This window comes from Mobula birostris, chromosome 17 (assembly GCF_030028105.1).
Source record: "Mobula birostris isolate sMobBir1 chromosome 17, sMobBir1.hap1, whole genome shotgun sequence".
Taxonomy (NCBI): Eukaryota; Metazoa; Chordata; class Chondrichthyes; order Myliobatiformes; family Myliobatidae; genus Mobula; species Mobula birostris.
Genome location: NC_092386.1, coordinates 63,923,855 through 63,940,628, shown reverse-complemented (window position 1 = coordinate 63,940,628; position 16,774 = coordinate 63,923,855). Strand labels below are relative to the sequence as shown.

Genomic DNA, 16,774 nt, shown 5'->3' with positions numbered 1-16,774 from the left:
CCAAAGGAGAAAGTGTAAAAGTAGAGAAATCATGTGACAGCCAGACAGGGTGTTAATGAGACTGCACCTACAATACTGCTCATGGTTCAGGTCACCCGATTCACGAGCTGCCCTGCAGCTATACCCACTCAAGGGGAAGGCTTCAGGAGTAAACCTGGAGGGAAAAATTTGGTGCTGGAGATCCTAAGGCAGTCCAACATTGAGATAAACACTCACTGGCAACTCCTACAATGCCGCTGGTACCAAACTATATCAGCTTCTGCTGTTCCTTCTGGTTCAAATGTGTGGAAAGGGGGAGCTTGCTACATGGGCAACAGCTTGCTCTCCATGGTCGACCCAGACCAATGGAGGCCTCAATTAAAATTCAAAGGGGAGTATGCATCAGAAGCTACACAGAAAAGTTTCACTAGCCTCAAAGTGCTGTGTTTGAGAAGCTTGGGATTGTACTCACTGGAGTTTAATTGAATCAGAGATGCTATCATTGGATCATAAGATCCTAAAGCTGGTTTTAGGAAGACAACTTTAGATCACGGAGCATTGAGAATAATGTGGTATAATTTCAGAATGGGGTTGCAAAGTTCTTGAGAAAGAAAATAGTTTCTTAAAGGAATGTAGATCTTTAGAATTCTCCATCTATGGAGGCTTAACCAATGGACATGTTCAAGGCCAGGAAAGGTAGAGTTTTCATCCATAGGGTTATGGACAGCTGGCAAGAAAGGAAAGCGAGGCCAAAATCTTACTGAGTGGCAGAGGAGACTTGATAGGCTAAATGGCCGCTTTCCGCACTTCTATCTCAAACATATTCTAGTCCTTCCAACCAAAATATATTACAACACATTACATAGTATTAAACGGCTTTCCACGTGTCCACCTATTTCAACCACCATTCTATTTCTTTTTGGTCCACCCACTTCTCCTCACTGCTTAAACACACTTAATTTTGTTACAGATAGAAATTTTGAAATAGCACTTTTCGGCCCATTCAACATCTTGCCCATTAAAACTAGTTTTGTATACACACCGTTACTGATGCGGACAACCAACTTTGTAGTACCAAGGTAAAAACTCTAATAATTCTGCACATTCAGACTATTAGTGCCCGATTAGAAAACTTTCTGAACTATTAGATGCTATTGAGGGGGACCAATAGCCTTGTGGGTAGATTTGCAAGAGCGATTCGGGAGGGTTTAAACAAGTATGGCAGGGAGATAGGAACCAGAGTGATTGGTCAAAGAATGGGAGAATTGGTGTAGAGGTAGATGCAGCATGTAGAATCTGTGAGGAAGGATAAAGGATTAATAGGGCAAAACTGTGGTCAGTGGGATGGTCTATTAGTGGTCTTGTCTATTTTAATGCAAGAAATATCAGGGACAAGGGTGATCAACTTGGAGCATGGTCAGTACACAGAATTACAAAGTTGTGGTCACTACTGAGAACTTGGCTGTTATAAGGGCCAGAATGGCAGCTGGATGTTCTGGGGTGTCGATATTTCAAAAGGAACAGGGTGGAATGTAAAGAGGTGATGGTTGTGGCATTGCTAATCAGGGATAGTAGCACAGCTGCAGGAAGGGAGGATCTCATGGAGGGATTGGCTACTGTGGGTTGCTGTGGGTGGAACTCAGAAACAGAGCACTCACTCTACTTCAGGTATTTTACAGACCACCCTCTTCCAATAGCAACAGAGACACTGAGGAACAGATTGGGGCACAGATGGCAGACTGTGAAAAGGTGCAAGAGTAACATAGGGGACTTCAATTTCCTTAATATTGACTGGTGTCTCCTTAGTGCAAATGGTCTGGATGGGGTGGAATTTGTTAGGTGTGTCTGAGAATGACTCTGGACTCAATATGTAGACAAGCTGACTGGAAGAGAGGCCATATTGGATTTGTTGCCTGCAATGAACCAGGTCAGGTTTCAGATCTCTTAGTGAAAGAGCATTTCAGAGACAGTGACTACAACTCCCTCACCTTTACTATAGCCTTGGAGAGGGATAGCAGCTGAATTAGAGGAGAGAGTATTTAATTGGGGAGGGAGTATTATAATGTATTAGGCAGGAACTGGTGAACATAAATTGGTAATAGATATAATCAGGAAAATGCACAACAAAAATGTGGATGTTGTTTAGGGAGGCAAGGAAAGGATGGTAGGGTGAAGGGACATTGGTTGATCAGAAATGTAGAACATCTAGTCAAGAGGATGAAAGGAAGCAAGGAGCTGAAGAATACTTAGGAGAGATGGATGGGGACGTGAAGAAGGAGAGATAGATGGGGACGTGAAGAAGGTGAAGAACAGGAGGATGGCCAGATTAGGGATAATAGAGGAAACGTGTGCCGGGGCATTCTGACAGGCCGCATCATTGTATAGTTGTAGGGAGGGGGGGGCTACTGCACAGGACCAAAAGAAGCTGCAGAGGGTTGTAAATTTCATTGACTCCATCTTGGGTACTAGCCTACAAAGTACCCAGGACATCTTCAAGGAACAGTGTCTCAGAAAGGCAGCATCCATTATTAAGGACCTCAAACACCTTTTCTCACTGTTATCATCAGGTAAGAGGATACAAAAACCCGAAGGCACGCACTCAGTGATTCAGGAACAGCTTCCTGAATCTCTGCCATCCGATTCCTAAATGGACATTGAACCTTTGGACACTACTTCACTTTTTGTTTTTTTGCACAATTTTTAATCTATTTAATATAGATGTTCCCCCCAATCTACTGTAAATGATTTATTTATTTTTCCCCTCTTCTTCGATATTATGCATTGTATTGAACTGCTGCTAAGTTAACAAATTTCAAGATGCGTGCTGGTGATAATAAACCTGATTCTGAGGTAGAGGAGGCCTTAATTACTTTGCTTCAGTATTCACCAGTGAATACTGTGGTAGAGACAGTGAAGCACAACACAGGCCGATATATTTCAACACACTGATATTAAGAAAGAGGACGCGCTCAACCCTTATGTAAAAAAAAATTAGGATAGACAAGTCCCAGGGGCCAGACAGGATATACCCCAGGTTATTACGGGAAGCAAGGGAAGGGACTGTCGCTCCTTTGTTGATGATTATTGCATCCTCACTGGCCACTGGAGTAGTACCAGATGATTTGAGGGTGGCAAATGTTATTCCTTTGTTCAAGTAAGGGAGTAGGGATAACCCTGAGAATTTTCGACCAGTGAATCTTACTTCAGCGTTGGGCAAATTATTGGAAAGCATTCTTAGAGACAGGATTTACGAGTACAGGTGGCCCCCGTTTTCCGAACGTTCGCTTTACGACACCTTGCTGTTACAAAAGACCTACATTAGTTACCTGTTTTCACTAATGGAAGGTGTTTTCACTGTTATGAAAAAAGGCAGCCTGTGAAAAAAGGCAACACGCGCCCGAACAGCTAAGCTCCTCCCCCGGAACTGCATTCTAGCCAGCATTGCTTAAACACGTGCTTTATCTCAATTTATTTTGTGCATCTGTTAGCAAGATGAGTTCTAAGGTGTCGGAAAAGCCTAAAAGAGCTCATAAGGGTGTTACACTTAGCGTAAAACTAGACATAATTAAGCGTTTTGATCGTGGTGAAGGAAGTAAGGACATTGCCCACACGTTGAACTTGCCTGCGTCCACCATTCGCACTATTTATACAGAGAGAAAGAATTTTGAAAGCTGCCGATGTTACTGTTGGTTCTGCTCGTAACAAAGTGGTCTCTCTTAGTCGGCATCCAATAATGGATAAAATGGAAAGTCCATGGCTTGAGTGGATTGATGGGTGTACAAAGTGTGGTGTTCCGTTAAGTTTTCTTAAGGAGAAATCAGTCTTTTTAATAAACTGAAACAGAAAGCACTGGATGATAGTGATGAAAGTGCTGCGAAAGTGGAATTTAAAGGTAGTGGTGGGTGGTTTGATCGGTTTCTGAGGCGAGGGCAGCTTCATAGTTTAAGCAGTGGTTCCCAACCTCTGGGCTGCGGCAATACATCGGTCCGCGAAGAATACAGGGGTGCAGTGGTAGTCACCCAGCACATCTTTAAGAAAAAAGCTGAAATAAACAAGCTAATTTATTAGGTGCCGCCTGGCACGTAAATGTCGGCCCAAATCAGAGGCAATTGCCGATTGCGTCAGGTAGTTATTCGTATAAGCAAGTGTTTAACTGTGACGAAACTGCAATTCATTGGAGTCCTCCCGATTCCAGTCAGTGAAACTACACTGTACATACATTATTTCTACTTTATATAGGCTGTGTATTTTTATGCATTATTTGGTATGATTTGGCAGCTCCATAGCTTAAAAGTTACTGGACAGAGTGTTTCTGCCGAGAGCGCTTCCGTGAGATTTTCGCTGCGCTAGACAATGCTGCAGAAAAGTATTTCTACTTTATATAGGCTGTGTATTTATCATATTATTCCTGCTTTTACTATATGTTACTGTTATTTTAGGTTTTATGTGTTATTTGGCATGATTTTGTAGGTTTTTTTTGGGTCTGGGAACACTCAAATTTTTCCCATGTTAATAGATGGTAATTGCTTATTCACTTTACGACATTCCGGCTTATGAACCATTTCATAGCAATGCTCTACATTCGGATAGTGGGGGAAACCTGTACTCTAAGTCGTAGAAGCAAAGTCTGATTGAAAATAGTCAGCGTGGCTTTGTGAGGTGTAGATCATGCCTCACAAGCCTGACTGAATTATTCGAGAATACGACAAAGCACATTGGTGAAGATAGAACAGTGGATGTGGGGTACATGGAACTTAATAAGTTGTTTTGGTTTCCTATGGTAGGAAGGTTACCATCAGGAAGGAGTTATGGAAGCCTTAGGTCCCATACTACTAGGTTCAAAAATAGTTATGACCCTTCAGCCTTCAGGCTCCTGAAATAACATGGACATCGTCACTCATCATAACACTGAATTGATAGTTGAACACTACCTATGGACTCACTTTGAAGGACTCCACAACTCATGTACTCAGTATTATTTATTTACTTATTACATTGTTTATTTTGTACTTGCACAACTGTCTTCTTGCACATTTGCTTGACAATCTGTGTGCAGTTTTTTCTTTGATCCTATTACACTATGCACAGTATAACCTGTGAATGCCTGCAAAAAAAAAAAAAAATCTCATGGTAGCATTTGGTGACATAGACGTACTTTGATAATAAATTTACTTTGAACTTTAGAAAGTTGGAGGCATGGGATCCAGGGAAACGTGGCTGTGCTGATACAGAATTAGCTTGCCCACAGAAGGCAGAGAGCAGTAGGAGATAGAACACAATCTGCCTGGAGATCCCAGACAAGTGGCATTCTGCAGGGATCTGTTCTGGTACCCCTACTCTTGATTTTTATAAATGACACAGATGATGTGGAAGCGTGGATTAGTAAGTTTGTAGATGACATGAATGTTGGTGGAGTTGCAGATACTGTGGAGAGTTGTTTTAGGTTGCAATGGGGACATTGACAAGATACGGAGCTAGGCTGAGAAGTGCCAGATAGAGTTCAACCCAGAGAACTGAAGTGATTCATTTTGTAAGGACAATGTTGAAGGCCAATTGGCTCTTGAACCAGATAGTACAACTTGATTGTGTGAATAGTCAAAGGCTTTTTCCCAGGGCTGAAACAGCTAGCATGAGGGGGCACAGTTTTAAGGTGCTTGGAAGTGGGTACAGAGGAGATATCAGGGGTAAGTGTTCTTTTTAAAAAAAAAAAGTGGTGAGTGCGTGGAATGGGCTGCCGGCGACGGTGGTGCAGGCGGATATGATAGGGTCTTTTAAGAAACTCCTGGACAGGTACATGGAGCTCAGAAAAAGAGAGGGCTATGGGTAACCCTAGGTAATTTCTAAGGTAAGGGCATGTTTGGCACAGCTTTGTGGGCCAAAGGGCCTGTATTGTGCTGTAGGTTCTCTACGTTTCTATACCTTGACAGACATTTACTTGACTTCTTTTTAAAATATTTTCAGATTTAAAGGATGTGTGGAACTGGGGTCCTGGTGTCAGCGAGTGAAAGACCAAGTCAAATGCCAAACAGTGGTGATCAAAGTTTTACTGAACATGCAGATTCCTTCTTAAGCCATTGTGTCACTTAAATAAGCAAAAAGTGGCGTTACTTTAAAACAATTTACCTGGAGTTCCCCAAAGTAAATAATTAAATGCCCCTCCCTCAAATTAACTCCGTGCTTCTATTCCACAGAATTTTGCCTTTTATGATATATTGGCTATGTGGCAAAATCAGTACCCACAAACCAAACCGAAGGAGATCAGTAAGCTCAGAGAGCAATTGCAAGAGCAGCAGAGAAGAAAAGAACTCAGCCCAAGGGCACGGGGCTCCATTCAGCACAGCACCACAATACAAACCGAGGTGAGCCAGAGCAAGGAGAACTGGCGGCAGGCTGAGTGGGGAATGTCATCAAAATTAATTCATCACAAATGGTTTCTGAGCCTTAATAATATGTTCCCTTTATTTATTTTGGCAATTCCATGTTTACACAGCTTCTTCTAAAATTACTGATGAGAAAGAAGAGCCCTGCTACTGTTATCCAGCTACCAGCCATTGATCGAACACCACAGCATTTTGAAATGTAAAGACAGAGTGACACAGCACAGAAACAGAACCCTCAGTCCAACTCACCCGTGCTGACCAAGTTGTCTACCTATACCAGTCCCACTTCCCTACACTTGGACCATATCTCAATGTTTCCTATCCATGTTCCTGTCTAAATACCCTTTAAACATTGTAATTGTACCTGATACCTACTTCCTCTGCAGCTCATTCCAAATGCCAAACACCTTCTGTGAGGAAAAAGTTGCCCTGTCATTCTCTTAAATATTTCCCCTTAAACCAATGACTTCTTGTTTTGGGAAAAAAAAGACTGATCATTCACCACTTCTCTTGTGATTTTTATAAATCTTCAAGGTCAACCCTCAGCCACCTACATTCCAGTGAGTCCAAACTGATCCAGTCACTCCTTACAGCTCAAGGGCTTCAGTCAAAGTAACATCATGAATCTTAAGTACTTTTATTTTCAGAGGATACAACACTCCATTTGCAACTAAAAAGTAAACAAGCCCCGTCTTCTGCATATGCAGCTGACTCAAACAATCCACATCCATGTTGGGACGAGGCGTGAAGAAGGAGGTTGTGCTGCACAGTAAGCAATAATGAAAAAGACTGGTACATTATGAAACCCAACGAGGTGCCAGTGAATGATTTGTGCAATTTATGCTGGTTGTAACCATAGTAAGCCTCTGAATTAAAAAATAACCAATGGATGGTGCTACAATTTATGCACACTGGACAAAAAGTGTTTTTTTTTGCAAACCTTACATGTTTTGTTCTATCAGTTGGGCCATTTATGCAGTTGCAGCTGAACATTTCCAAAAGGAGGATTTATCAGCCTATTGTAGTGGCTTTAGTTAGATCAAACTGATTAAATACAAGGTCAATCTGCTTATTGTCAAACACCAATCTCTCCAACCATATTAAACCTGCCACTTCTATTGAACTCAATAATGCTCTCATAAAAGTCATGTCAATGAAGCAAGCTAACTAAGCAAATGAATTCATCAAAAAATTGCTTTAACATACAAACGCTTGTACAAAATTTGCATATCAATACCCATTATCTAAATTTCAATCACCAGAAAACCACTGGTATTTTGTTACCGAGCCAACTGAAATTAACTATGGGTATTTATCCTCAAATTGTGTTTGTACTAACAGTAAATAACAGAGTCCATCTTTAAAGAGATCCATCTATTTTATTGGCCATGAAAAATGTTTAAAAACTTTTTCTACAGAGTTGGCAACGCTTAGCTTGTGCAGTAATTACTAAAGTTTTTTTTAAATCCAGGAGGATAACATCTATCAAATTACTCTCATTTACATGGAAGGTTGAGATTATTCATTTTATTAAGCTAGGATGACCTACTCTTCTAATTACCTCCCTATTTTACTATCAAGCATTGAAGTGATGGAAGCTATTGTTGATAATGCCATTAGGCAGCACTTATTCCCAATCCAAGCGGACCTGAGGCTGGGTTTCCTTCCAAAATGTGGCTCTTTTTCTGCCACAAGTACTGCTCAGCCCTATGAGATCCTCAAGCAGATTGTTATTCCAGCATTTAGAGTCTCTCATGTCTCCATTGTACTTAGTACTATTGAACAACTTATTCAAATGACCAATTTGAATTATGCTAAAATAGCTTGGTTCAAGACTACATCACAGCCATGATCCGGGGAGTCAGGGAGTTGGGGAATTTTTCAAATACTTGTTCTTCAGCTGAGATATAATTGATCCCAAAATTCAATGATTTGCCAATCCATATCCATTATATATCAGCCTCTTGCCAAAATAACTATTACCTTGAAGTTTCACTGGTATTCTCTCTCTGCTCTCAAGCATTTCATAACATTTTCACAAGCAACAAGTTCGCTTCTTACATAGTAGGAAGAAGAATGTAGAAGGTATGGAATTAATAAATTGTCGCTAACGATTTGGTAACGGCTAAAGGGTATTCTGTAGGTCGGTGATATTAAACACTGGCTACAAGTTTTAAGTCATTCATTTGACATCAATATTGACATCTGTCTTCAATGTATCCCTATTCATGTGCTGATCCAGTGTTCCAAAAAAATACCATCAGATGCTCCACATATTCTGAAAATAACAGATGTTGCAAGTCTAATAAAACTATCTAAAGCATAGATCTGATCAAAAACTGACGAAATTATTTCCCTTCAAACAATTTCCAGTGAAGGTCGCCACAGAGCAAATCAAGAACATGAACAAAAATTAATCCTTCCCCTAACCACATGTGGAACCCAATTATAACACCTTTGTGCCTCAGTTACATCAACTAGCTTAGCAAAGGATAGAGATTAAATATAGGACACAACTGATAGAATTAGTTTATCTAAGCACCAACTCCAAGAAACTAGCCACCATCAGTTTGAACTTTGATCAAAGTCTACTTTTGTCAAAGTTCAAAAACCATGAGGTAACTTTCATGTTAGTATCTTATTCCAAAAAAGGTACCTTAATTTCAATAACCTCAACTATCTAGCTCCAGTTATTTCCATTTTCACAGAAGTAGCTCACTAAACTATACATTTTGCTACCTTGTGTAGTACATTATGTTTCCTCTAATTCTTTTAATGCACTGCATGTCAAGTTACCTATTGACGGCAGCAGATAGAGGCTTACGAATTGAAGTATCCTTGGGTACACCAAAAATTGTTGCATGTACTTTGAAATCTGAAGGCACCTCTCTTCCCAAGCTAGTCTTCATTCCTTGCATGCTTCCTTTTCCTCTTGTAACACTATTCACCTTCCAGGTCCCCTTTCCTGGCTGATTAGAGTAATCTGGTTGTCTTAATGTTTCTTTAGGTTTTCCTGTGGAATAAGAAGGGAACATTTAATAAAGGTATCTATAGATCTTAATTAGACAGACTTATTATACAAGTCAATTATATACAGAAAGTGATAAATTTAATTTCCAGATGTAAGTAAGGTTACAATGTCAACAGAGACTCAACACCGGACAGGTAAGTCAATCACACCCAAAGTGAGACTTTCTTCCCACTACTCCTCCCTCAAAAATAATGACGCAATGACAATATTAAAATATAATGCAGATCCATACAGATAATTTTAATCAAAAGATCTCACTAGATAGAATCAGTTAGTGATGATGCATGGTAATCCATTATAATTTGAACCTTGTATGTAGAATTCCACACAGTAGCAAGTATCTTTACATACATGTTATGAATTTAAGATAATTAGCTTAGTTATAACTTTTCTTGTATACCAAGATTAAAATGGACACAGCATAGGAAAGGAAACAAAACAGCATATAGTCACTTTTCAGGAAATTAATGAAGTACAAAAGTCAATACTCAAAATAGGGATCAAGCTCTGAACTAAAATGAGAACAATTAAAATAAATAAAATTAATGCTACCAGGTTAAACTGTGGCAGGTATATAAATTTTTCTCAAGCATTACATCAAATCTTTTGGTATGAATGACTACCTGCCATCAAAATAGGAAAAAAAAACACATCAAGAGAGTCTAATTGACAAAAAAAATATCAGCAAGAAAATCAACGAATACGGGAGGTGGGGTGGGAGAATTCAGGTGCACAAGTATGGAAAATAAGACATCGACATGGTTTGAAAGACAGGATCTTCTATCTCCTAGATGGATGTCCCTGCAAACCACCTACACTTCAACATGCTGAAATTACATTAAAAAAATAACCAGAGTATACAGTTGAAACAAAGCAGCTATGTTTAAAAGATGGAACAACTCAGCAAGCCAAGCTGCACCCATGGAAAGAGGCATTTTTTTTTCCACAGATGCTTCCTGACCTGAGTTTCAGCATTTTATGCATGTTGCTTTGGATTTCCAGCATCTGCAGATTTCCTCCTGTTAGTGATGTTTTGAAAGTTGATTGATCTAGGGAGCCAGTAGTGACAATTATAGAAGAAAAGACTTGAAAAAGAAAAAGACAAACAAATGGCTTAATAACTTTAAAGTGGGATTTTCACAGAAGTACAATGTTTGCAGCCTAATCCTGTTATATATTGTAATTTTCTACTGCAGGTTGTAAAACATGGCATGTGGGAAGGAAAGAAGCTAACCTGCATTTATAAAGGTGTTTTTCCTGTCAGCCAGAGAGGCCAAAGATTGTGACACTCCCAGTGAAATATATTTGAAATACTTTTGTAAAAGGCAAATATGGTCAACAATACTGTGCAGGAATTATTTCAAAGGCAACAAGATGAAGTATTAATCCACCTTTGGTTGTTTTTGTCAAGAGAAATGTGTTGATCATGTCACTGGGGACCTTTGTTATCCTTTGAATGGTCAAAATGAATCCAAGTAATGGGAAACAGAACTGTACAGCATACAGTTCAAGAAAAAAAATTTGTGAACCCTTTGCGATTACCTGGCGTTCTGCTTTAATTACTCATAAAAAATGTGGTCTGATCTTCATCAAAGTCACAATAATAGACAAACACAATCTGCCTAAACTAATAACAAACAATTCCATTTTTCATGTCTTTACCGAACGCACAGACCAGGCTAAAAAAGTATGTAAACCCTTGTACTGAACAACTGGTAGAACCTCCTTTAACAGCAATAACCTCCACCAAGCATTTCCCGTAACTGCTGATCAGACTTGCACAATGGCAAGGAGGAATTCTAGACTATTCCTCAATTGTCTAGAATTGTTTTAGTTCATCAATTTTTCTGGGATACCTTGCATGAACAGCCCTCTTCAGGTCATGCCACAGCATCTCAATTGACAGAAGGTCTGGACTCTGACTTGGCCATTCCAAAACACAGATTTTCTTCTTTTTAAACCAAATGTTGATCTACTCTTGTGTTTTGGATCATTGTCCTGTTGCATCACCCAACTTCTATTGAGCTTCAGGTGACAGACTGCTATCCTGACATTCTCCTGTAAAATGTCTTGATGCAGTTTTGAATTCACTGTTCCCTCAACGATTGCAAGCTGTCCAAGCCCCGAGGCAGCAAAGCAGCCCCAAACCACCATGCTTCACAATTGGGATGAGGTTTTGATGTTGGTGTGCAATGCTCTTTTTCCTCCAAACATTGCGGAATGCATTTCTGCCAAAAAACTCTACTTTTGTCTCACCTGCCGACAGAACATTGTCCCAGAAGAGTTATGGAACATTCAGGTGGTCTTTTGCAAACTTGAGACGTGCAGCAATGTTTATTTTTTGGAGAGCAATGGTTTCCTCCAGGGTGTCGTTCCATGAATACCATTCTTGTTCAGTGTTTTTCTTATAGTGGACACAGGAACAGAGACTTTAGCAAGTTCACAGATTTCTGCAGGTCTTTTGCAGTTACTCTTGGGTTCTTCTTCACCTCCTTCAGCATCCATTGATTGGAACATCTGACTCCAAATAGCTTTTGTGGAAGGAATTACCCCAAAGGTTCACATACTTGCTTTGAATCTAGACTGTGATTGTTTAAATGATGTACTCAATATTGACAAGTAGTAGTGCAACTGTTTGTGTTATTAGTTTAGGCAGGTTGTATTTGTCTATTATTGTGATCAGACCACATTTTATGAGTAATTAATGCAGAAAACCGGTAATTGTAAAGGGTTCACAAACTGTTTCTTGCAACTATATTTTGTGACATGCATTAAAAAGCAAGTTTGCAGTGATATAACCGCACCCTGAAGAACACACGAAGTTGAAAGTACATTATCAAGCTATGAATACAACTCTGAGATTCATGCCTGTGTGTGGGTACACGAAACAAAGAAACACCATAGTACAGGTGTCCCCCGCTTCTCGAACATTCGCTTTACAAAACCTCGCTCTTACGAAAGACCTACATTAGTACCTGTTTTGGTTAACAGAAGGTATTTTCACTGTTACGAAAAAAGGCAGCGCGTGCCCCGAGCAGCCAAGCTCCTCCCCTGGAACTGCATTCTAGCCAGCGTTGCTTAAACATGTGCCTGTGAGCATCTGTGCTTTATCTTGATTTATTTTGGCATCCGTTAGCAAGATGAGTTCTAAGGTATCGGAAAAGCCTAAAAGAGCTCATAAGGGTGTTACACTTAGTGTAAAACTAGACATAATTAAGTGTCTCGATCGTGGTGAACAAAGTAAGGACAAAGTGAGCTTGGCTTGTGGAAGTTGACGAAGATGATGTTGAAGAGGTTTTGGCATCCCATGACCAAGAACTGATAGCTGAAGAGCTGATGCAATAGAAAAAGGAAAGGACAACAATCAAAACCGAATGCAGCAGCGAACAGACCGAAAGTGAAGTTGTCCAGGAACTGAATGTGAAGCAACTGCATGAGATTTTCACTTCAATGATTGCAGAAAAGTATGACTTTAATTTTGAAAGGGCATGTAGGTTTAGGGCATATCTGCAGGATGGTTTGAGTGCTTACAAAGAACTATGATAGAAAAATGCATGAGGCTAAGCAGTCAAGTATACTGTCGTTGTTCAAGCCTTCCACATCAGCCACAGCAGACGACAAACCTCGACCTTTGACATCAAGGCAGGCAGACATAGAAGATGACCTGCCTGCCCTGATGGAAACAGACGACGATGAGATGATACCCCAGTGTCCCACCACCCCAACCTCCGGGCGGCAAACCGATACCGATCCGCGGAGAATGCAGCGGGGCAGCGGTAGCCAGGACGCACCCAGCACATCTTTAAGAAAAGAGCCAAAATAAACAAGCTAATTAATTAGGTGCCGCCCGGCACGTAAATGTCAGCCCAGATCAAAGGCGACTGCATTGCTGTTGGTCAGTCTTAACTTAAGACTGGTCAAAGGCAGGCAGATGGTGCAGAACACCCGTCCTCCACTCTCGTCCTCGGCGACTTCAATCTTGCTTGATGCCTCAATCGGAGAAAAGCAATGAAGCCAATCATGGGCTCACGCCCTATCTCGAGGATGCACATTTGACTCCCAAGCTCACCAAAACCCCTTGGAGACAGCAGAGTGCCAGATCACTCAATCAACCCAAAAACAGGCCATCAAAATGTAAATCACATGCTCCAATCACATGCAGTTTCGTAGTAGAATCATATTTGAAAGTAGTAGTAAGAGAAATAGTTTCGTGAGCTGTCTGCAGGACATCACTGTTGGTCATGTTAATAGCTGACGCGAGCAAGCAGAAATGCTTTTCCTTGCTCCTTTTAAGAGGCAAATAAAGTAAGTTTTGTGGAGATTTCTTAATACGCTCATGCCAATTTAGCTCAGATCCTGGATCCAGTAAAACTTTGTATATAAGACTTAACTTATTGAGAAAGGCTGGGAGGCAAAGTAAATTATTATTGTCAATAATGGATCAAATCAAAGAAAATATTAAAATCATCTTCTTTGGTAGTCTCTCAGGATCAGCAGTCTCAGGATCAGCAGTCTTACTTCCACCACTCCAGTTTTGTGGATTTCAAGGTAACTAACTGAAGCCAAACATGACAGACTCTTTCACAGGTGGGATAAGATGTACCTGATAAGACAAGCTAGTGGCACTAAACTGTCATTTTTGCAAAGTCTGCCTGTTCCTGATGCAGACTCAAGGTTCTCAATATAATCGCAAACATTGTCCTTCCATTAAGTACTGCGTCAGTGATTTGAAGAGTTAGTGGGAACAGTGCATTTTCCCCCTCAGTGATTTTTGAATCTTTTCCTCCGCTCATCTCTTTTCTACTCTCTATCCTCAAGAGGCCCGCTTTGAGAGTCTGGTTTGAGCAGGCAACCAATGTGGCCACTCAAGAAAGCCAAATGAGTACAAGTATCAGTACTGGGATGCTGGCTTGGAAGTGCACAATCACATTAGTTAGCTTATTCTTCTGGTAAATTTGGAGACTTTTCCAAATACGGCAAATAAACGCTCTCAAAAACAGATAAGAGGGTAGGGACCATTGCTATGGTAGACCATCAGTTACGTATTACATCAAGATCGTGAGCAAAGGTTATAAATCAGACTTTGACAAGAAGTACAGTGACTCTTGAGATTCAGGAAGTGGTTAACATTTTCCTTCATTGTGGAGGGCAGTGTTATGCAGCAGATGAAGACTCAGGAGCAGGCAGCATCCCTACTGAATTTTTAAAACAATTTCAGTCACGTGTCCACAATCTCATTAGCCACATCCAGGGGAAAAAAAAAGGACACAACAATGGAACTCAGAGAAATCCAACTGTAATCATCTTCAATAAGAGAGTTGAAGAGAGTCTTCGTCTGCTGCATAACACTGCCCTCCACAATGAAGTAATATTAGCAACATATAGGTAGTAAAACTATGAAACATCTGACAACGCTGGAAACATGCAGATCAGGATTAATGTTTCAGGTTGAAGACCCTTCATCAGATTCAGGAATAAAGACTCGGTTTCTATCACCACAGATGCTGCCTGACCTGTTGGGCATTTCGGTTTTATTTTAAATATCGCAGTTTTAATTTCAAAGAATTCTACAATTTGGAATGACTCACATCAGAAGGGATAAACATTGAAAGGAGTTATTTATATATTCTACAAAGAAATTGAAAACTACAGATTATGCAATGGCAAGCATCTAAAGATTGCATGGATGAACTACAACAATTGCCATCCCCGTTTGGCAAAAGAATAAATCAGGGAAGGTAGTGCACCCATGGCTGACAAGGGAAATTAGGGATAGTATCAATTCCAAAGAAGAAGCATACAAATTAGCCAGAAAAAGCGGCTCACCTAAGGACTGGGGGAAATTCAGAGTCTAGCAGAGGAGGACAAAGGGCTTAATTAGGAAAGGGAAAAAAGATGATGAGAGAAAGCTGGCAGGGAACATAAAAACTCACTGTAAAAGCTTTTATAGATATGTGAAAAGAAGAAGATTGGTTAAGACAAATGTAGGTCCCCTACAGACAGAAACAGGAGAATTGATTTTGGGGAACAAGGACATGACAGACCAATTGAATAACTACTTTGGTTCTGTCTTCACTAAGGAGGACATAAATAATCTTCCGGAAATAGTAGGGGACAGAGTGTTTAGTGAGATGGAGGTACTGAGGGAAATACATGTTAGTAGGGAAGTGGTGTTAGGTAAATTGAAGGGATTAAAGGCAGACGAATCCCCAGGGCCAGATGGTCTGCATCCCAGAGCGCTTAAGGAAGTAGCCCAAGAAATAGTGGATGCATTAGTGATAATTTTTCAAAACTCTTTAGATTCTGGACTAGTTCCTGAGGATTGGAGGGTGGCTAATGTAACCCCACTTTTTAAAATAGGAGGGAGAGAGAAACCGGAGAATTATAGACCGGATAGCCTAACCGGCGGTGGGGAAAATGATGGAGTCAGTTATCCAAGATGTGATAACAGCACATTTGGAAAGCGGTGAAATCATCGGACAAAGTCAGCATGGAGTTGTGAAAGGAAAATCATGTCCGACGAATCTCAGAATTTTTTGAGGATGTAACTAGTAGAGTGGATAGGGGAGAACCAGTGGATAGGGGAGAACCAGTGGATGTGGTATAATTGGATTTTCAAAAGGCTTTTGACAAGGTCCCACACTGGAGATTAGTGTACAAACTTAAAGCACACGGTATTGGGGGTAAGGTATTGATGTGGATAGAGAATTGGTTGGCAGACAGGAAGCAAAGAGTGGGAATAAACGGGACCTTTTCAGAATGGCAGGCAATGACTAGTGGGGTACCGCAAGGCTCAGTGCTGGGACCCCAGTTGTTTACAATATATATTAATGACTTAGATGAAGGAATTAAATGCAACATCTCCAAGTTTGCGGATAACACAAAGCTGGGCGGCAGTGTTAGCTGTGAGGAGGATGCTAAGAGGATGCAGGGTGACTTGGATAGGTTAGGTGAGTGGGCAAATTCATGGCAGATGCAATTTAATGTGGATAAATGTGAGGTTATCTACTTTAGTGGCAAGAATAGGAAAACAGATTATTATCTGAATGGTGGCCGATTAGGAAAAGGGGAGGTGCAACGAGACCTGGGTGTCATTATACACCAGTCATTGAAAGTGGGCATGCAGGTACAGCAGGCGGTGAAAAAGGCGAATGGTATGCTGGCATTCATAGCAAGAGGATTCGAGTACAGGAGCAAGGAGGTACAACTGCAGTTGTACAAGGCCTTGGTGAGACCACACCTAGAGCACTGTGTGCAGTTTTGGTCCCCTAATCTGAGGAAAGACATTCTTGCCATAGAGGGAGTACAAAGAAGGTTCACCAGATTGATTCCTGGGATGGCAGGACTTTCATATGATGAAAGGTTGGATCGACTAGGCTTATAC

The 16,774-nt window shown here is 40.6% G+C and overlaps 1 protein-coding gene across 5 annotated transcripts in view; it reads right to left on the bottom strand.

Annotated features, from left to right (window-relative positions):
* LOC140211714 (tudor domain-containing protein 7-like) overlaps positions 1 to 16,774 on the bottom strand; it is a 122,528-nt gene that overhangs the window by 81,246 nt on the left and 24,508 nt on the right. For all 5 annotated transcript variants that reach the window (XM_072281803.1, XM_072281798.1, XM_072281799.1 and 2 more), the window contains one exon: positions 9,156 to 9,372. In XM_072281803.1, coding sequence (XP_072137904.1) covers positions 9,156 to 9,372 — 217 coding nt within the window. The remainder of the gene's footprint in view (positions 1 to 9,155; positions 9,373 to 16,774) is intronic.